The sequence below is a fragment of the Pituophis catenifer genome, unplaced genomic scaffold (genome assembly GCF_029215685.1).
Source record: "Pituophis catenifer annectens isolate HBS135680 unplaced genomic scaffold, rPitCat1.0.hap2 SCAF_8, whole genome shotgun sequence".
NCBI classification, from domain to species: domain Eukaryota; kingdom Metazoa; phylum Chordata; class Lepidosauria; order Squamata; family Colubridae; genus Pituophis; species Pituophis catenifer.
Window position 1 is genome coordinate 64129486 of NW_027256888.1, and position 22304 is coordinate 64151789.

Sequence of the window (22304 nt, forward strand, 5' to 3'; positions counted from 1 at the left end):
TAAAAACATATTACAAGAATTGTTCTTATGAGTTGCAGACAGATTGATCCAGTTAAAACTCCAGAGGCATTTCTTACTCAAAGAAAATGAGAGAGTGAATTGTTTCCCTAAAACTACCTTGTTTCCCCCAAAATAAGGCATCCCCTGATAATAAACCCAATCAGGCTTTTGAGCGCATGGCAGTAAGGCCAAGCGATTATTTTAGGGTTCAAAAAAATATAAGACAGGGTCTTATTTTCGGGGAAACACGGTACAGTAAACCTCAGTGGTAGAATGTATGGCTTTTTATATATGGTTAACCATTATCCAAGATTTGAAATCTGAAGTAACTAAAGACTATATAAACTACAAAGAAAAAATGTTTTTTATCCACCCAAACATGTGAAAGGATTCAACAATTCAAGTGAGAACTCTTTCCTACTTAGCCTGAAACCCTTCTCCAAGGAAGACCAAACTGTTCTAAAAATTGTCAATTATTCTGTGTCTTTTTATAAATGTGCTTCTGTCAGAGAATACTATAAATGCTACCTTGCTCCTTACACTTTTATTCCATCTTCTTGCCTGTATATAGTAATTTATACAATTTGTTTTGAAATGTGAAGCATAAACAGTTCAAATTTAGTTCATTTTTAAGTGTAGAGTTTCAGCATTCTTTTGACCAAAATTTCTAGCAATGATTCTCCACCATAAATTCTCTAAGTGGTCTGAAAGAATGAAGGTGTTGCTTCATTAAATGCTAAAACCCTATTTTGTAAATCTAACACAATCAATTTTTCAACTGGTCCCTTTTTAAAATGCAATGTTAAATGTTGTTTAAAGAAACAACAACTAAAAAAGCAGCTGGGTCTGCAAGTAAGGTTGGAATTTATATTGTCAGTCCTGATAAACAACAGTAATTTCATTTTTTATTAATTCTATCTGAGGTATTATACAATACAGTATAATCTATTGTTTCTTATTCAGTATTAATGGGTTTAATTATGAAAGTACCATATATTAAAAGTTTTCTAGTTTTCCTCAAATTTCTTCAGTGTATACAACTATGTAGTCAATTGTTTTACCATTTTGCTAAGCAGTTACGGTACATATTGAAATTTTAAAAAGAACGAATAGTGATAAGTATTCAAATAGGCCAGCATTTTTTATTTGTCCAGTATCTATTAAAAGATTCCTGGAGATAACTATCCATGTGGTTCCTACAAGATATTAATTTGATGGCACATAATTAATCCCTTTAAATACTATTGCCTAGATTATTTATGCATCCAGCATCACTTGCTGCGAGATGGAGATTTATCTATATAAATTAGACAAATAAATTTAGTTATTTCCCCCCATCTCTTTTGTCTAGTTTTCCATCTTCAAATAGCCACATTCATGCTTGTGCTTTGTTCAGTGATACCACTGGGCATCAGAAGTCCTCTGCAGCCAGATAGTCATTATCCAATATCCTTTGATCCTGCTGTCCAATCTATAAAGGTCCTCCTTCCTATTGCTATAATGAACTGTGCACCATCTTCCCAAAGACTGTAAAAATAAAAGCAATCCACCATCCTGCAACTGATGTCCCTCTTCAAGCTTTCACTATAATTCACTATCTTCCGAGGGACTGACTTTTTCTACCAGTCCAACTCGATCTAGCAGATATGCCATGCAGCAGCTCCCAGTAGCAAAGGAGTGTTGACTGGCAGGGACTAGAAAAGAGGTCTTCAAACTTGGCAGCTTTAAGACTTGTGGACTTCAAGTTGAAGTTCACAAGTCTTAAAGCAGCCAAGTTTGGGGACCTCTGGACTAGAAGATGAGCTTTTTCTGCAGTAGCCCTTGCCTTATGACAAATCCTCCCCTCAAGAGAGTAGAATGGCCCAGACCCTGTTAGCCTTTCATAAAGCTCTAAAAAAACCTGGTTGTGTTCCTGAATCTGGGGTGCTGAATTTGCTAAGGGCCCAGTTTCCTAGCTTTATTGTTGGCTGGTGAAGTATCTCAGCTGCTTTGCATATTTATTTTGGACCAACATTTTTTCTTTAATTTTTTTTTATCATTTTAAAATTTTTTATTGTGTTTATTCTAGCACATTTTTTAAAATTATAAACTACCCAGAATCATTGAGATAAGCAGCTATAATTGAATGAATGAATGAATGAATGAATGAATGATAAATAAATAAATAAATAAATAAATAGCTCTTATATAAATGGACAATGAAACGCAGGTATCACTAATGCAAACTATCTTAAGCTATGGCATAAAACAATAGATTTTTCTGGCATTGCTAATGTTTGATTTGCTTTTGTTTTCATAAAAAATAGGGCAATGTAAACCTGGTATTGAAGTATCTGCAGGAAGAAAAGCAAGCTCAGAGAAGTGCATAATCTGATCATTTTTGACAGACTGATCAGTATTTGTCAAAATTCCCCATGAAATTGTGATAATGACGACATAATGAGGAGTAGATTCTACTACTATTACATGGATAGAGCTAATTGAACCATTTTATCTAAGTGTATATCTACAACTTTGTACCAAGCAGGAAGTGGTAATGACTTCTGTACTACAAGGCTCCATCATAGGTTCTGCACTATTTGGTCTGTTTATGAATGACCTGGATATGGAATTAGAAACCTTTGAATGATTTGGATATGGAGTTAGGTTACTAGATGCAATGGATTCAACAGTAATGTATTGAAACTACAGTCATGCTACTTATCTCCAGTGTATTGAAATTTGATTCCTTTCTGAAAAACCTTGCTATAAGAGAACTGCATGGACTTAGACACAAACAAAAGAAGAAAAAAAGAGAAATATTTTACAACACCTTTTCATAAGTTTGCTAATCTTCTAATCAAACATTTGGAATTTAGAAAGAAAATAAAAGGTCCAGCAGAAACACAGATTCACAAGTCATTTCCCCGCCTTTCATATTCAATGCTCACACATTTTGCAACTTCAACCGAGTTGCTCATATGACCTTGATTTCTTTTTAAGTTTTTTATAAATATACATGAAGCTTGCAACTGAAAAGGGATTAACAAAGACATGTTCTCTAGCATTTTGTAATGATCTAAAAATCATCTGATTGCATTGTACAATGTTGGGAGGCCATTGGGAGAAGTTATCTTTTATGGAGGTTATGATGTCAAATGGCAGTAATATATTCGTAATATATTCGTTACAAAGGAAATTATAGAAATGATGGGAGGTTCCGCAGGGAATTGATGCTAACAGCTGGAGTGGGTTACCCCTCAAGTATTGTTAATTCTTATGGTGCCCTAAGGGTTTGTCAAACTGAAATCATCAGCTACGGTAGAAATAAATTGTCCTGCTATCTCTATGGCAAATTGACTTGATTTTAAGAACGTAAGCAGTGACTTAATGGATTGAATGCCATCTAACTCAACAATCTATTCTCATAGTGGCCAACCAACTGTACCAGGAAGTCTACCACTTACCCACCAGATGGCCTTCAGAGGAAGTCACGCTGCCATTAAAGCTAACAACCACTGATCCCTATGATTTTCAATAATGTTCATCATTACAGTACAGCTGATCCCAATGGCCTCTGCTTGAATGATAGTTGATTACGATGATGAGTGAAATATATATGTATTAAAATGAAATCTACTTTGCTGGTGTCTTTTCCAAATATCTCATATCTTTCTTTCTAAATTTTCCAATGTTATTTCTGTATTAATCTGTCTTTACTGTACTAAAACAGCTTATTAAAAGGACAGTGTGAACTCTGAGGTTATTTTTGTTTCAAAACGAAGAGAGTATATTTTCTTACCAATAATTTTAGTGTAATACATTTCATTAATTTTCTCTTTTTTCATCTTCTAGAACAACAGACTACTTACTCCAATTTATTTAAACCTCCTCCTCCTCCCTTACTTATACTCAGAATACAATTAGGATTAATAATACTAAAGTTATTCTTAGACATTCTAGCTCTAGGATCAAGCTTTCTCATACTAGTCATGGTGTGTCTGAGATCAAAAGCAGATAGGCAGATATGCAAGCACAGGGAATCCACACTGTCATCTTTCTAAAACGTTTTCTCATTTTTTAAAATTCATCATGCAAAAATGATTGAGCAGATAATTCTGGGGTAAAGTTACAGAACAGTCCTACAATGAAAGTGCATCTTCATTTGCTCATCTTATAAAATTTCTCAAAAGGAAGAAGTTTGTTGCAAAAATTATCTGGGATTGTCTTCCATAAATTTCCAATGAGGTTGGAATAACTCGTTTTGAGCTCTTTGTGTATTTGCAGCTTTTAAAGTTTTACATTAATTCATTAAACACTATTGTTAGAATTCGAGGAATAATTTTTCTAGCATGTAGGGAAAAAGTATCACTAGTATATAAATAGTATCCACAATATTTTTATTCATTATTCATATTTGTGTTCCATTTTTAGAAAAAAGTTTATTTCAGATTTGTTAACTTGCATCTGATGTGTTTGCATTCTTACAAAATAAACCTGATTTAAATTTTTAAAAAGTACCTTAAAATGATTTTTATTCTCCCTGAAGTCAAATGGCTTAGAAGTTGTAGTCCTAATTATTTTGCATTGCTCAATGACAACAGCCAGGTCAACAATTTGTCATTTTTAAAAAATAATCTGTAAAAGGTATTTGATACTTCGTTAAAACTGAACCTAACTAGTTCATTGCAAGGTATCACAGTGTTAATGTAATACTGACATGTAATTTCAGTGTCTTTTTGCATTTAAAAATCTATCAAAAAAATCAATTGTTATATAATACAAATAACAGAACCAACAAGAATTAATTCTGATAGCAGGGTATAAATGTAATAAATAATTAAAAATAATAATAAACAGCACCTTGTGATTAAATAGAAACGTAAACTATCAAAAAGATTTTCCCTTTGTTATGTTATTTGCAGAAAAAGAATTATCCCATTAAAATAATTTGTCTAAAATGGTATAAGGTTTCCTGCCTGAGCAGGGATTGGACTAGAAGACCTCCAAGGTCCCTTCCAATTCTCTTATTCTATATTCCATAAATATAAAGCAAAGCAAGGAATGAAAAAAAAGTCTTAAAACTGCAGCATACAGAATATGCTTCTGAAATACATTTCGAGTGTTTTATCCATATAATATTCTATGCTTTAAAACTAGTTCCAGCTTTTTCCTAAGCTTTGTTGAAAGGAAAATTAATTTCATAAGCGTTGTTAAAGTTAAAATTTCAAAGTTATTTTAACAGCCCCCATGAACTAAAAGATCATCTCTGCATAATTTTGCATGCTGTGACAAATATGTCTCATGAAAGCAATTATTGGTCCAGAACTATAGGCATTGCCATTGATCTATCTGCAAAATAAAGTTATCATAGGATTCAATGCAATGTTTATACAAATCTGAATAGCTGGATTTTTTTTGCAGGCCAAAAATCTTACCTGGTACCCTTTATTTCAGTTCTCTGAATCAGTTTAATATTAATGACTACAAACATTACTTCAGAAAAATGACAGTAAAGCTACAGAACTGTAGAGCACCCACACACTAAGCAAATATATTAATATAACACATCTTTTTATTAAAAGAATATGAATTTTTATAAGCTCCATATGAAACAAAACTATGTACTTGACCCCCTTAGATGCAGAACAGTCAAACCATTTAATCATAAAACCGATTTAGCGATTTAGTGCTGAGAGAAGCAAATTTTGATGCTTTGACATGATTTACCAAGTGGGCAGAGAGTCACAAGGAACACTTAGTTCTGGGGGTTTTGGGGGAAGAGAATCAGCCTTAATATATTTCTGAGGCTTTCCAACAAGTGCAGAAAATAAATCCTGTAAAAAGCGGATAGGAAGATTTAACCGTAAAGATGTTGCATAGAAGCTTCAAGCTAGATTTTCTACATTCAGAACTCATTACATTTTATTGTGATTTTTTTCAAAGTAGTTGTTATAAACGCCTTCTCTTCAAAAAAAGGAGAAGACTGCAAATCAGACTGTAGTGTGGCGTGTTCCCTGCTGACAGAAAACAAGGACAGCTTTGATTCTTGGGAGATTTCCTCAGGAACAGCAGGAGCGCCTGTACAATCACATACGGCCAACAGTGCAGTGGCCTTTTCAAACCTTTTTAGTTCCCTCCTTGCTCGTCCTCATCTTTTGCTCTCCTTTGCAAGCAACAGTGTCATGGCAAAACAATGCTATGAAACAAGGCATCCAATGCATTAAGCAGCAATGCAGTATCTATGAAGCTGGCAAAAGATAGCAGTATAATTACTCCAACCAACCTTGCAATTATATTAGGAGGCAGCAGTCCCAGCGTGAAAAATCAACCAAGGTTCCCAGTGTCATTGACAACTTTTACCCGGCAATTCTTGTCATTATACAGAGACCACCTGGCCCAAGCCTCAGGGGCGGGGGGGGGGGAGGGTTTGTCTTGGTTTCCTTTGCTGAATCACTCGTCTCTCACTTTCTCTCTCTTTGTCATCTCTGTCATCCAACTCTTGCTTTCATTCTTGTTTCCTTGAAAACAATTGGCTTCCCAATTCTTGAGACTCCATAATTTATTCGCAGACTATTTGTTCATCCTGTTCATTAGGCCCTCTTTCTCATCCTATTTCCCCCTCCTCCCTTTTTTTGTCAATGATATGTTGATTATAGTATCTGAATATTCTGACTTTTCATATTTTTTCTGGTAACTCCTTATGAATAGTCCAACTGGCTGAAAGTATTCCGGATGACCAAAGCAGTATACAGTAGATGATGGCTAGGGAATTTTTACGCAAAGAAAAGACAACTAAACTATGACTAAGCAAGCTTTGTGACTTGAGTTGATGTCCATGTGAATGTCCATCATGGCTGTAACTGTAATTTGCTTTTTAATGTGTTTGAGCGCAGCCAGCTTATGCAACCAATCATAATTAAACAAACTGTGATTCATCATACGTGAGCCCAGCCTAAGTCAAAGCAAAAAGTTTATAGTGTGTGTGTGTGTGTGTGTGTGTGTGTGTGTGTGTGTTTGTGTATACACACACACACACATATATTACTACTCTCCATAAAGTACAGGCAAACTAAATCATAGCTAAAACAGCATCACCTACTAATAAAAAGGAAATTCTATCTATTAGACAAAGGTACATTAAAGTAAGAGAGAGAGAAAAGGGAGAAACGTTTTAGAATGTAAATAGACACAGGAACCGACATAAATTATCCACAACGTGCACAGGACTTACAACATTAATGCAAGCAGTAGCTCCTTTTCCTAAAAAGCTTACAGTCCAATGTTAAAACCAGTACCCATAGAAATATTTTAGCAATGGTGATAGACATACTTGAAGTTGGCTGTAAGACTGCAAAGTCTGTACCTTTCTACATGATTCATTGCAATTTAAGAGATTCATATAATAAAAAAGGTGTATAGCTAGATGCTAAAAGTTAAATACCTACAAATGTGTTAAATAAATGGAGCTGTGTTCACCAATATACAAAGATAAGCCTATAGTGCAACAAATATGAGGTAATTCTGAAAGTATGGACATATAGGATTCAAGAGCCGACCATCAGGACTTTTAAGTCCTATGTTCTCTTGAAAATAAACCTTCAGGAAAACCACTTTTATTATTTGAGTGGTTTACATTGCATGTTTCTGTTCCTGATCTTCAAAACATAGGCAAAAGCAGTGGACAGATTCATTCAGTTCCAGCCAAAACTTCTGAGTGTATCAAAGAAATTAAAATAGCTTTTGTGGTTTTCTCCAGACATCCTTTAAGTGACCTAGCTGGACACTTTATTACTACCAGTTTTTTTAGCCTTCACAAAGGATTTAAGATTTTGATGCCTTAAGCAAGTAAGATTTTCAGAGTGAAACAAGTACTGGGAATATTCTGATTCTTCTTGGAGACTTGACTCATCTATACTTTCACAACCCAGCTTGCAATATAAATTAAAAACCCCAGGAGCCTTCAAATTGAGTCTGAAACAGTAAGTGCAAGAAACTACAAGTACTGAAACAATATATACTATGAAATTATTAATAACATTTAGGAATAGGATTTATTCTAGAGCATTTAAATCTTTAGACTTTGGGAAAAACCATTCCATCTATTGAAAATATCTGACACCGTACTGGATACTGTTTGTGCTAGGTTGCCACAAAAAACAAACAAAACAAACAAAAAAACACAGAACTACAAATTAGCCAACCATGCTAGTATGTTGTGTATCTACAACTTGTTTCTTATTGTATAACCCCAGAAATTTGGGTCTAGTTGTTACAGAAATGTAAATAATTAAAATAAATAGAAGTGAGTAAACATGGGTAAGAGGTCATGTGAACACAGCATCAGGCCCTCTACTCACTTGCTCCTTAGTACAGCACAATCATGCTGAAACAACTTTCTCCCGTTTGTTTGATGTTGCTTTCATCTGATTCTCACCTTATAAGTAAGGCAAACTTAAGTCATCGTAAGCTGTATCTATGTAACTGTAGTATACTTTCCTTCTTCATCTAACACAACCCTACAAACCAATTTCAAGGTTTGTAAAATCTGTAACATTTTACCACCAAGGAAAAATCTGGTGACTACTAGGATTGATCCGAAGTGTACTTTGGGATTGTGAGAAGACAAGAACTAACCCCTTCCCTTTAGTCAATAATCAACCTCCAACCTTTACCATCTCCTTCAGTATTTTATTTCTTGAATTCTTTTTATGACATCACTTTCCTTCAGTTGGTGGACACCAGCTTCTCTGCAGGCTTCCAATGGTAGCAGATCCCCATGATTTCAATTACACTTTATATTTGGCACTTCTTTTCACTTCCTAGCCCTCCTGCTGAAATAAGAGACACTGTCCAACTACTTACTAGTCATGACAAAGTAAGCCTCGCTTTTCTCAGGGACTATTTTAGGGTTGGCATTTCTCTCATATATACATCTAGAGATACACAAATGGGAAGACCAGACCAGTACAGAGAAGCCAAAGATTCCTAAAATCGGACCCACCCTATATTTACAATTCTGAATGGTGGATATTTTTCTTAGGGACGAGAGAAAAAGTAAAGGAGAAAACTAGTCATTTTGTCTAATATGAGTGTTACACATGCATACAACATCCTTCGGCGGATACTTGGTATAGATGCAATCGAGGCAGGGCACAGATTAGCAACGGGGACAGCCAAGGGCTGAGAGTCTCCTGGCTACTCCAGAAGCAAAATGGTTTGTGGAGTTCCAAAGAAGCTATATAATATTTTATCCTGCAAAGTGAGATAATGCAAACAACAACAACAAAAAAAAAACAAAAGCATTTTTACTTTCTGCAAGGAAATGGTTTCCCTTTATGAACATTGTTGCCCATAAAAGTTCTAGAACTCTTAGTGTGAAATTTAAGAATCACCTCTCGTACATCTGTTAAAGCCACTAGTGAGATTGCTCTTATTTGTTTGTCCATACTACTATCAACAGCTTCTGAAAAAAAAAGGCAAGAATAGGTTTGGCATACAGTTCTCAACCTGAGTGTTTGGGAAAAAAAAATACAGCAATGACTAATTAATGAAATGAACAGGCCACATTAAAAAAAAACCCACTAGTCCTGGTATTTCAAGGTAGATTATTTCAGTGGCACTGTTTGCGTAAAATGAGGGATTATGATATTGCATTAATCACTCTCTCCCTTTCACAACTCAAAGCATTTCTTAAAAAGACAACTTATGCAAAGGGGGCAGATAATAAGTCTAAAAACAAGCAAACGGCATGGAACCATTTTACGTATTTCTTTCCTTACTATATTCGAATAATTCCAACTATATTGGAATTCAAGGTGACTTTATACTCCATAACCAGATGGATTCCCTTCCAGGCACTGATCCAGACTAGGCCTCCTTACAGTAGTTTGATCCAAGTGGGTGTGCATCATGTGCTCAGTGGTAAAACAGTCCCAAGGAACTTCAGCACAATTGACATTTGGGCAAGAGTGGCCTGGAAATGCTGAGTTAGTAAGTGGTATCCCCGACCGGTGCAGCTTTTCCCTTAAGACATTTAGTGAAGTTTAATTGACTGTTTTACTAAACGACGATGCAGTCATGTCTTTCTTTCCATAACAGACAATCCTGTCTGAAGTAACCCCTGTTCCTCATCCTTAGTAAGAACAATCTAATGATGTATACAAGAGCCCTTGTAAGGACGAGGTTACCTTACCCAGCGACAACAAATGCCCACAATGCTCAGGAAACAAAAGTCTTAGATCTACAGCCAAACTGAGAGTTTACTTCAATGAAAGGATGTCCAGCTCAGATAAGCCAAGCATGAAATAACGGGGAAACTTGGCAACTGATTTTTGGAAAATGTTAATGGCGATTCCTTAGAAAACTGGGATTCCTTGTTATTGATAAGCTGGCAGGACGGGAGACCTGAACTCAAGACCACCTCTTTCCCCATTCCCAGCTCCTCCTTTCCGTCTTTGAAAGACCTTCTTCGCAGTAGCTGCCACCTCAAACCATCCCCGGCTGGACTAAGGTCACTCAGGGTACCTGCAGCAGCCCTCTAGGACATCCTGGCCGAGCAGCGTCACGAGAAAGCCCCGACATTTCAACTGAGGGCGGTGGGAGGAAAAAAAAAGCACATTTGCTTTTTCCGGCTCCCCCGCGGAATCCGAAAGCGAAGGGATGCGCGGATGAGGAAGTTACAAGTAGTCGGCTTCCTTCTCCCGTTGCTCGGACATGAGAGCGAGACGGAGGAGGAGGAAGAGGAGGAGGGGGGGGGGTTTAATCCATGGAGGATTACCACCCACCCCCCAAAAAAGAGGGAGGGTGCGAGGGGAAAAAAAAAACGCGCCCCGACTTGCTCCAACGCCGCCGTCCTCCTATTCCTCTCCCATCCGTCCCTTCAGGCGGGTTTGGTTAAAGGGCTGCCGGGTGTCCCTTTAGCGCAAGCGAGGACCCCGCTCGAGGGGATGCTTCAGCGGACCTTGACGGGAGCCCGGGAGAAACGAAACTGACCTGCCAGGCTCGGGACGACTTACCCATGTTTCAGCCACAGGAAAAGGGAAGGCGGCGAGGCGGCTTTTCTTTTTTTTTTTTGGTTTCTTTTTTTTTTATTCTTCCCCCTCCCGGCGGCGGCGGCAGCGGTGGCAGCGGCTTCCTCTGCTGCTCGTGGGCTGCTTGGCTCTCCGCCTCTCCCGCGCCAGGGAGAAACAGGCGGGGCCCGAGGCTAGTGCAGCTGCTTGCGGCCAAGAGGCGCAGGGCAGGGCAGAGGCGGAGGCGCGGGAGGTGGGGAAGCAGGCAAAGGGGGGGGCAGGCAGGCAGGCAAGGCAGCCCGAGCGCGCCGTGCCTTTCCTGCCGCGCCTGGCTGCGTGTGGCTCTCTTGGGGGCGCTCGGGTGCACGAGCGACGCCGCCGCCGCCGCCGTCGGGAGGCGAAAGGCTGCCCGCGCCCGCGCTGTGGCTCTCTCGGCAGCAAAAAGGAGGCGGAGAAAAGAGGGGGAATTTTCCGGGGTGGTTGCGCGAGGGAGGGCCGGCGCGTGCGCCCGCCGCCGCCGCCGCCTCAGCTCGGACCGGTCCACCCTGAACGGTGCCTTTGCCTACAGGGGAGCGAGCGAGGCCAGGAGGTTTCTCAGCCGGAGAAACGGGGAGGTGGAGTCCGCTGGAGCTGAGGCGTTTGGGTACAGCCGGGCAAGGCCTGCTGTGAGAAGCGCAAAGGGTGGCAACACCCACAGAGGAGGAGGAGGAGGAGGAGGAAAGGGAAGCCAGCACTCCAGTTGGAGAAAGGCGGCGGCGGCGGCGGGAGCGGAGAGCGAGGGCGCGAGCAGCACGTCGGCCGCACCTGACTTTGGCCTGCCTGAGTGGTCGTGACGTGCCGGGGTGGGGTTGAATGTTAGGATACATTGATATTACAGGAATGCAGCGGAATTCTTTAAAAAAATATGATTTTATCTTTTTTTAAAAAAACAAAAACCCACCCATATTAAAATAACTATTCTCTATTTACTCGCAGAACCCACGGGAGGATTCAGCCGGTGAAACGAATCCCCCAAACAGGAATCCCCCCCCCTATAAAACAAACTAGGGGTCTATTTGGATGAATAGCTAGATTTTCAATTGGTGTTTGCACAGCAAAGGGCCCCAGCCAGAATGTCCCTGTTTTCATTGCATATTGAACTACTAAGCCGTGGTATCTGTAACCTCCTGGCTTCACATAGGTCCATAAAAGCAAAGAAAGCAAACTACTTTGTGGCTGAAGGTGTAATATGCCTTGGCCCGGTTGGTAACATTCTGCTCCTAATGAACAATCCGTTTCTCATTCAGCGGTGCATACAGGATGGGCATTTTGAATTGTTTAGGGCTTTGTCATTATGACAGGGATGCTTTCCATACCAAAGCATGATACATTCATACCCATCATATACCCAGCATACATTCATACCCATCATATTATGAGCCAAGGTGGTGCAGCTGATAAGAGTGCAGTACTGCAGGCTATTTCTGCTGACTGCCTGCAGTTCAAATCTCATCAGGCTCAGGGTTGACTCAGTCTTCCATCCTTCCAAGGTGGGTAAAATGAGGACCCAGATTGTTGGGGGCAATATGCTGACTCTGTAAACAGCTTAGAGAGGGCTGTACAGCGGTATATAAGTGTAAGTGCTATTGCTATTACTCCTTTTCAGGTTATGCAATAATGAGATGTTTTCCTCTTTTTCTCTCTCCTTTGTTTTGTGTCCAGACATACTACTGCAAATTAACTAGATTATGAATGTATATATCTAGACTGTGAATGTATGGTATACATATAATGGGATCCTATATCAGAGAACTAAATGAGATGTAGTGGTCTTACTATGCTATTTCTTTTCAGGGTAGATAGTATTGTGCAAGGTGCAGAAAAGAAACAACCAAAGAATGTAAAGGCATTTCTTAAATTAGCTAAATTGGCATTCGTTATATTTCTCTGCCAACCCAGTGGTGGTGAGATTCTGGCAGTGGCCCAATACATTGTTCACAAATTGCTGGATGCAGGCAACAGAACCTGGATTACTCCTAAAGCTGACATGTAAAGCTGCATATACCAATAAAAAAGAATTATCTGTAGCTCAGGGTTGAACTGTGAGGTCCTTGGTGTTCCCTTGTTTTCTTGCAGACGCTTCATTGCCATAATAGGTAACATAACACCAATTATTATTTCATTATTTATTACATTTATTTGCAGCTCATCTCGTTTCAAAGTAACTCTTTGTATCCTATAGCATAGAAATATTAAACTCATCAGAAATAAATATTCGTCTCTGAATAAAATGACATTACAATCAAAATAAAATCATAGTCACATGATAGGACAGGAAGGAATCTGATTGAGGGGGTGGAATGGCTCTTAATTAATCAACCACCTCCAGTATGTCATTCCTTTGTTGGGATCCCAAGCCATCTGGCAGTGTCAGGTCTTAAGGGTCTTATGTCAGACCAGTGGGAGCCAATTTCACCTCTGGGGATAAGATATTTCAAAGAGCAAGAGCAACAATGATGTTACCTAGTTTGGTAATGAAACATCTGCAAGAACACCAAGTACCTCAAAGCTATCTGTAGTCTTCTAAAGGGCAAGACTCCATGGGTTCAATTCCCAGTAGATGATGTGAATCCCACAGAATAACTGCTGACTGTCTTCATAGGATGAATCAAAACGAGAATGAAAGCAGTCATGTAGTGCTTTCTCCTGTTGTTAATATAGGTGATCTAAAAGTAGAAATTATCAATCCATTGTCACGATCAGGTCATTGTCATTTTGAGACTGATGCCCACCACTGACCTTTGTGGGAAGGGATGTGTGTGGACCTAGTAAATTGGCCTGTTCTAAGCACTTTTGAGTTTCCAAAGGACACCTGAGAAGTTGCCTAGTAGGCAGTTCTATTGATTTTTATTGATTGGATTTAATTTGATTTGTTAAGGCTGTCCAATTCCAACCACCTCCTCCCTTTCTCATATGGCTGAAACATACCTTTCTATTTTCTATACATTTTCTAATTACAAGGAAAAGACTTTGCTGCACATTATAATTGCTATTTAATAACAACACAGACTAACCCACTTCACTGGGCACTCTTCTTATTGATTTTATTTTTATTACAATTTAATTACATGGCAACCAACTCCAGAACAAACCTGGATATTAAAAAGATAGGAAACAATAAGAAAGGAAAAATTTGCAACCAGAAAAACCACATTCTGTGTATCATAAAATGTAATGAATGGGCTCCATCACTACTTTATCCAACACCTGGAAGAATAGCCAATTTCTTTTAAAGATGATCAAGACATCAGGGTGGAAGTCATGTATCTGACTGAATTAATGGCTCTCTGTTTTCTAGGGAATTGTTTGTTCAGTGAAAAGTTCTGTCACATCTTCTAAGCTTTCCTGAAGCAGAGGTTCTTGCAAACTGTCAAACATTGCTTAGGATGCACACTGTTCCTGTAGCTCATGGTTAACCCCATATTTTGTCTATAAGAGAACTCAACTTCGTCTGGCACTTCCTGCTAAAAATCCAACCTCTGGAAAAGCATTTGCCTAGAACTGGCAAATGTTATCAGTTTTTGAGCTTTATTATAATCTTCCTCAGTGAAACTAATACTAGTACTCTGCTGGCCTGAGACCGAAAGGAAGGAAGGAAGGAAAAGTGCAGAACGCATGTTGCTCAGAACCCCTTTCATCTGACTGTACAACAGCTTTACCTACATACATTTGATATATATATAAATGCCAAATTTATAAGTGCTATTTCCCTTCATAAATGCAAAACTGAAGTATGTGAAGGCTTAAACAGACGTTTCTAGACTATTTCACCTCCACTGCTGCAGTAGATATATTAAATTCAGCTGGAATATGAAATTCCATATCATCTCATTCAAAAGCAATCATTTCTTCTCCTTATCTGTGGCAAATTAACATAGAGCACTTTTCTTTCAACACCACTTTTAATTGCACTCAAAAATTTGACACCTGCAAGATGCATTTTAGTGTGTTGTGTCTTCTTCAAACGTAGCCTGTATGGTAACTTTATGATTTAGGGGACCATACAAACCCAGAAAATTGGGTTGAGTGAACTTTGGTTAACATGACATGAATAAAAGTTTTGTGTTAGCACAGCTATAATTATGATCTGCCTTTACATTGTGAGTGCTTTTCTAGCAAAAATAGAATAAGATAAATATATAAATCAAAAAGTAATAGATTTTTTTTCTTTTAAATGAAAACATCAGTGAAAAAATAATGGTATAATAATGTCAGAATAAATATTGTTTATTTATATAATATTGTTACTACAATATTTTCTAATATATTCTAATATTCAATATCTTTTAGAGCTATGGTATGGAATATAGAATTGTCAGTCATCTTGAGGGATCTTCCAAAATGCTGTCAGAATTCTCTGAAACAATGTTAAGGCACAATTTTTCCTATAAATTACTTTTATTTAAGTTGGATATTTTGAAAAAAGATCGATGACTTTCAGGAAGATCTGAAAAAAAAGTACAATAGTTAATTTTGTGACAACAAAACAACGAATTATTTCCGATAGCTTTCCCTCTTAAGATTTGTTACATTATAAGTTCCATCTCTCAGTTTGGATGTAATGTTCACATGATTTAAAAATTATTCCTAGTGTAAGTGGCTTAAGAGTTATGAATAAGTGCTCTGAATTTTGTTCATAATATTGCATGCTAACTTGCTGTCAATAAGATTTGCAGATATGTATGAGGGAAATATGGAGAAGAAATGAAAACATTTAGCTGGAGGTATATCTTGGAGATTATCTGCATAAGGTAATCTATGGGAATATATGGGAACTACTGCATTGGCCTCGGGGCCAGTCACTCTCAGTCCAATTTACCTCGCAGGGTTGTTGTTATGGGGAAAATAGAAGGAGGAAGGTGTGTTGAATGTGTTTGTTGTCTTTAATTGTTAGGATATAAATAAATAGGCTATCTATTGTTAGGTCTCTATTTCCTTCAAAATATCTTACTCTTTCAGCTAAAAGAAATAAAATTGCAGTCCTCTTCCTATGCAAATTTATTTTGTATTGAATGAGGAAGAACAATAATATTGATGTCAGGAAAACATTTTGCAGAAGAAACTGGGAACAAATCATACTATTTGATACTGTGACAGAGAGAAAAATTGACCCAGCTGTAGACAAGCAAGCCTGGATGACTGAGGAAGTCCATGACGTAAGGAAACAGGCAAGGAAATACTACAAGCAGTCCTAAGAATCAGCTGACTTCCTCACTCTTGTGACCTGCCAGTGTTGACAGTACTGAATAACTAGAGTTAACCATATACAGATTAAAAAGGGGCTGGACAAGAATTTGCAAGAACTAAAAGAGTAGTCCATCCCCCTTGCATGTGTATTATATAAAGAAACTGGGTCAAAACACTACAATTGGGGAAGCTTTATGTTAGATGAAAAGACCACAAATGTGAACATTTGCAAAACTAGACTTGGTATAAGTAAGACTGCCTATGATTTGGGCGAAGAATTGCTGATGGCAAATTAAGGTGAAACAACCTGAAAGAATTTATTCTTCCTGATAACAAGGAAAGGCATCCAAATTTGATCCAAGCACTTGATTAACAGTTTGGATTCAAACCTCAGTAAGTGCCAGGCTCAGGCACCTGTGTGTATAATAATAGGTGATGAAGGATCTTGGGTTCTATCTAACAAAATGAGGTTCAATGATGAGAAAAGTAAGTTTCTACAATTAGGCAAGAACAACTAAATACACAAGTATAGACTAGGTGGTTCCTCACTCAGTAAGTACGAGAGGGAGTCCTAGTGGACAATCACTTAAATATGAGCCAGCAAGGTGCTGCAGCTGCCAAAAAAGCCAACGCAGTGCTAGGTTGCGTTACAGAGGGATAGAATCAAGATCATAAGTGTTAATGCCACTTTATAATGTGTTGGTGAGACCACACTTGTAATATTCTATATAGTTTTGGTTACCACGCTATAAAAAAGATGTGTATAAGTGTGTAAAAGGATTCTGGAAAATGGAGTTTAGTAAAAAAAATAATTTATTTCACACTCACTGAGACAAATGATTTGTCAAGGGCGTCAAAGTATGAAAACAACTGATACGGATTTTATGTTACATGTAATACAGTAAGTCATAAAGTACTTTCTTTTATTTGGGATAGATGAAAATTGATATTGCAAGGAATGTTTTATGACTTTGCTTGCATTTCATCCTCTGCCAACTATAGAGTAAATTACAAATAAGCAAATCATAGCTTAATGAAATGTGTGGACTCATCATTATGAAATGGGTGCTTGGATTTTGATGTAGATGAACGTGAATGCATACTGTACTTTAAAATAGGATACAAAATGTTCCATTGAAAACTATGGAAGGCATCTTCCATACAATAGAAACTTTGCAATAACCATTTAAGGATTTTTCTTGACTTTGAATCAGATTTTGCCTCTAATCCACAGTAGTGGTAATCATCTCAAACATGTTTTGGGCACTGAACATAGACCAAATACTTTTGAATCAATGTCTGAAACTAAACCCATATTACATGTGTAGAGGTCATTTAGTGACTGTTCATACTTACAATGGTACTGAAAAAAGTGACTTAGGACCATTTTTCACACTTATGCCATTTCTAGCATCCCCATGATCTTGCGATCAAAATTCAGAGGCTTGGCTGCTGGTTCATATTTATGACCATTATTGTGTCCCAAGATCCTGTGATCCCCTTTTGTGATCTTCTGACAAGCAAAGTCAATGGAGAAGGCAAATTCACTTAACAACCGGGTTACTAATTTAGCAGTGATTCGCTTAACAAATGAGGCAAGAAAAGTCACAAAATGGGATAAAACTCACTTAACAAATTTTTCACTTAGCAACATAAATTCTGGGCTCAGTTGTGGTCATACGTCAAGGACTACCTCAGTTGTGGTCATACGTCAAGGACTACCTGTATTAAAAACTAAGTATTTTTAAAGGTGATACTAATAACTTTTATGGCTCATCAAGAACATTGTAATAATGGCACAATAGTGGTTGCTACTCTGAAAAATGTCAAATTAGTGTGAAAGTTTTTAAAGTTAAAATTGATTCATTAAAATATTTTTTTTTAATTCTACTGGACATTTTAAGGAATGTAATTGAAAGGATAGATATCAGATTTCTTTTTGTTAAAAAAATAGAAATTATTGATTTGTATGGTTTGGTCTTGTGAATTATTGACTTCTTTGGGGAAGAGTAGTTTAATATTTTAAGAACACTTTGGATTTTTTTGTGTTAGATGGATTTTTTTCACCCCCTCCTGTGTGGACAGTCCTGGATCAAGAGAAACTTCTTGGATAAGATTTTGAAGCCTAATCTTTAGGAGGTGCAGGATTTGAGATGGGTAGCAGACTGATTAGTATCAAGAAAGTTTGTATTCTTAATAAAATATTGGTCATTAACTGATATGCTCAGGCCTATTTATTTCAGTACAGCTAAATGCCTGTGTTTTTATGTGTATACTCACTATAAAGCATCCCGAACCATAATATTCAGAAGACTTTTGCAAGTATGGCTGCATGGACTGAGAAAGAGAGGGTTTATATACAAAAATAATGGAAAGACCAATGTTTTGTTATTTATTCAGAGTAATTCTATTTCGCTTCTGTAACAGGAAACTTCAGTCTCTTGGGAAAAGTAGCATTTCTAGAGAACATTGTGGAGATTCTCACAAAGATTTGCCATGGAGAATTTCACAAAACTCACATTTATTAGGCCTAATTGCTAAGATTATTCACTGCCACCTATTCAGACAAGTGCATTCTGTTTGGAAAAGTTTAAAAACTTTCATAATTTTCATTCATCTCTCTCTCTTCAAAATACTGTGGCTTCCTTCCCAGTCCATGTATTTCTTCTTAAAATAAATTGAACAAAGGAATGAAAAATAAAATACATCTCCTGTTGTCTGTCCTATTAGTAATGGAAAATTGCTTTGCTAGTTTCAAACAAATCCACTCTAAATTCCTTAAATTCGGTATGTCACTTGCTGTATTTTATAGTATACATTGCTTGCACCACAGAAAGTACATTTTTAGCAAGAAATGTAATTAGTAATTTCATATAGTATTCACAGGGAAGGAAAGAAATCCTTTCAGCTTGAATGCAAGAGACTCTGAGGCACCGGAGTCTGAGCATTTCAGTTTAATCAGCAAGGTGTGCTTGGATCTTGTATAAATAATTCTTTCTGGATGGATATATATCCCTCTCAAAGGAGGCTCCCATTCAGCTAAGTCATGCAAATGTGGCTGAATGAGAAATTCTGTTTTCTAAGAAACCATACATCCTTCCTGACTCAACAAAGCCATGATTAGTAAGGAAAGAACAAGACAGAATAATGTTGAATGAGTACCAAATAATTGAAAATAATCAAGGTCATGGGGATAAAGGGATAAACTGAGATTAAAATGGTAGCACATATGATCAGAACGAAAGCACACAGCAATTATAAATGAAAATATATGATTTTATCAAAAAAAGCATAATCATTATTATTACAAAGCCAACCAGATCTTTGCACCACATCTGGCATTTTTATCCACCTATTGACTCCTTCCTGAGGACCTGGTACAGGCAAATTACACTGGCATACTATCAGACATGAAGAATCAGGACTACACCTTTACTCAAGTAACAATCAGCATTAAATTGGCCCTAGATAAGAGTCAATGGAATTCAAGGGGGGGGGGGGGGGGCTGAACTTGGATCAGTTGTGGCAACGTAACAACTCCAAACTGATTCCTCTCTTGACTTTTTCCTCTCTCACAGGCTTTGTTCCTACCACATTGTACTGAGAATGAAGTTGCTGTATTTGGAAAACAATGGTGAATTGAACTAAAAACTATTTGGTTAATCCAATTTTCTGAGTTTATTTTTTAAAAAAATAGCTAATGGAAGACATGATAGTGGACAAACACATAAGGATTGGAGTAACAATGATTGCTCATCTTGCTGACTTGTTTGCTACCTGTAGATCATAGGCTGATTACCTTGAACACCAGTTGCTGAGGACTAGAAATGGAAGAAGACAATTGATCTATTGCAGGATCCAATCTGGGTCGGTCACTGGGACCAGAGGTTTGCCAGATTGGATCCTGCAACATCCTGGGACACGTATATTCGCCTTCGTTCGTAATTGATCTGTTGCCTGTAGCCAGGAACTGACTAGAGATAGCTGGCTGCTTTGTGGCACAGAATGATGGATTAGATGGCCTGATTTACTGAATAAGTTCATTGAACTGTAGTTAAAGTGTTGGACTAGACTTAAATCTACCTTTAACCATGGAAACTCACTAGGTGATTTTGGATTAGTTGCTAAGACAACCCAATTCTCAAAGTAGTAGTTTCAGCTCAACCCAATTCACAGAGTAGCAGTTGTAGTAAAGATCATAAGAGAATATACCATCTTCAATTCTTGGAGAAATGATGGGATATGAATCTAACAAACAAAAAAAAAGCATCAACTAGTCACACTTGTCAAATTTATATAAAACACTAAGCCACAAACTAGCTAGCTACATTTTGGTCACATAGAGTATGTTGCAGTGGTGGGTTTCAAATTTTTTTACTACCGGTTCTGTGGGCGTGGCTTGGTGGGTATGGCTTGGTGGGCGTGGCAGGGGAAGGATACTGTAAAATCTCCATTCCCACCCCACTCCAGGGGAAGGTTACTGCAAAATCCCCATTTCCTCCCAATCAGCTGGGACTTGGGAGGCAGAAAATAGATGGGGGTGGGGCCAGTCAGAATTTTTACTACTGGTTCTCTGAACTACTCAAAATTTCCGCTATCGGTTCTCCAGAACTGGTCAGAACCTGCTGAAACCCACCTCTGGTATATTGCATGAGATTGTCAGTGTCCATGCAGTTTGTGTTGGAAACATGAGCATTCTATTTCTGATCCTTTTAGAATTTTAAAAAGGTCTTAATTTGTTGATTTCACTTAAGTGCGTTAAGAGAATGCAACTAATTATTTATTTTATTTTTTTTATTTCAAATTTATATATCGCACCTTCTCCCAAGAGACTCAGGGCGGTGTACAGCCAGATAAAAACATACAATACAAACATTAAAAACAATTAAAAGAATATATATTAATTTGGCCCCAGTTTAAAATGACAAACCAATTAAAAATTAAAAATTAAAAAATATGTTAAGCCAGCCCGGCTTGATGAAAAAAGAAAGTTTTAAGGGCACGGCGGAAGGCACCGAGGTCTTGGATTCTCCTTATCTCAGGGGGCAGCTGGTTTCATAGGGTAGGTGCCCCCACAGAGAAGGCCCTCCCCCTGGGGGTCACCAGCCTACATTGTTTGGCTGATGGCACCCCGAGGAGGCCTTCTCTGTGGGAGCGCACGGGTCGATGGGAGGTTGTCGGTAGCAGCAGGCGGTCTCGAAGATAACTAGGTCCTATGCCATGGAGCGCTTTAAAGGTGGTAACCAACACCTTGAAGCGCACCCGGAAGACCACTGGGAGCCAGTGCAGCTCGCGCAGGAGCGGTGTTATGTGGGAGCGCCATGCAGCTCCCGTAATTATCCGCGCGGCCGCATTCTGGACCAGTTGGAGCCTCCGGGTGCTCTTCAAGGGGAGCCCCATGTCAAGAGCGTTGCAGTAGTCCAGGCGAGAGGTGACGAGGGCATGAGTGACTGTGCACATGGAATCCCGATCAAGAAAGAGTCACAACTGGCGAATCAAGCGAACCTGACAAAAGGTCCCCCTGGCTACAGCCGTCAGATGTTCCTCCAAGGACAGCTGCGTATCCAGGAGGACTCCCAGATTGTGCGCCCTCTCTGAGGGGGCCAAAGACTCGCCCCCAATAGTCAGCGATGGAGTCAGCTGACTATATCGGGATGCCGAGAACCACAGCCACTCAGTCTTGGAAGGGTTGAGCTTGAGCCTGTTCCTCCCCATCCAGATCCGCACAGCCTCCAGGCACTGAGACATCACTTCAAGGGCATCGTTGGGGTGGCCTGGGGTGGAGATGTACAGCTGGGTGTCATCAGCGTACTGGTGGTACTTCACCCCAAAGCCACGGATGATCTCACCCAGCGGCTTCACATAAATGTTGAACAAAAGGGGCGAGGGGACCGACCCCTGAGGCACTCCACAAGTGAGAGGCCTCGAGGTCGACCTCTGCCCCCCTGCCAACACAAACTGCGACCGGTCAGAGAGAAAGGAGGAGAACCACCGTAACATGGTGCCCCCCATCCCCAACTCTTCCAACTGGTGCAGCATGATACCATGGTCAATGGTATCAAAAGCCGCTGAGAGGTCTAACAGGGC

The 22304-nt window shown here is 38.7% G+C and overlaps 1 protein-coding gene across 4 annotated transcripts in view; it reads right to left on the reverse strand.

Annotated features, from left to right (window-relative positions):
- The window catches only part of RAP1GDS1 (Rap1 GTPase-GDP dissociation stimulator 1), an 80049-nt gene extending 68633 nt beyond the window's left edge, over window positions 1-11416 (reverse strand). For all 4 annotated transcript variants that reach the window (XM_070948504.1, XM_070948506.1, XM_070948505.1 and 1 more), the window contains exon 1: window positions 10998-11416. In XM_070948504.1, the coding sequence (XP_070804605.1) occupies window positions 10998-11001 (4 nt within the window). In that variant the 5' untranslated portion in view covers window positions 11002-11416. The remainder of the gene's footprint in view (window positions 1-10997) is intronic.
- Window positions 11417-22304: the final 10888 nt, after the last annotated feature.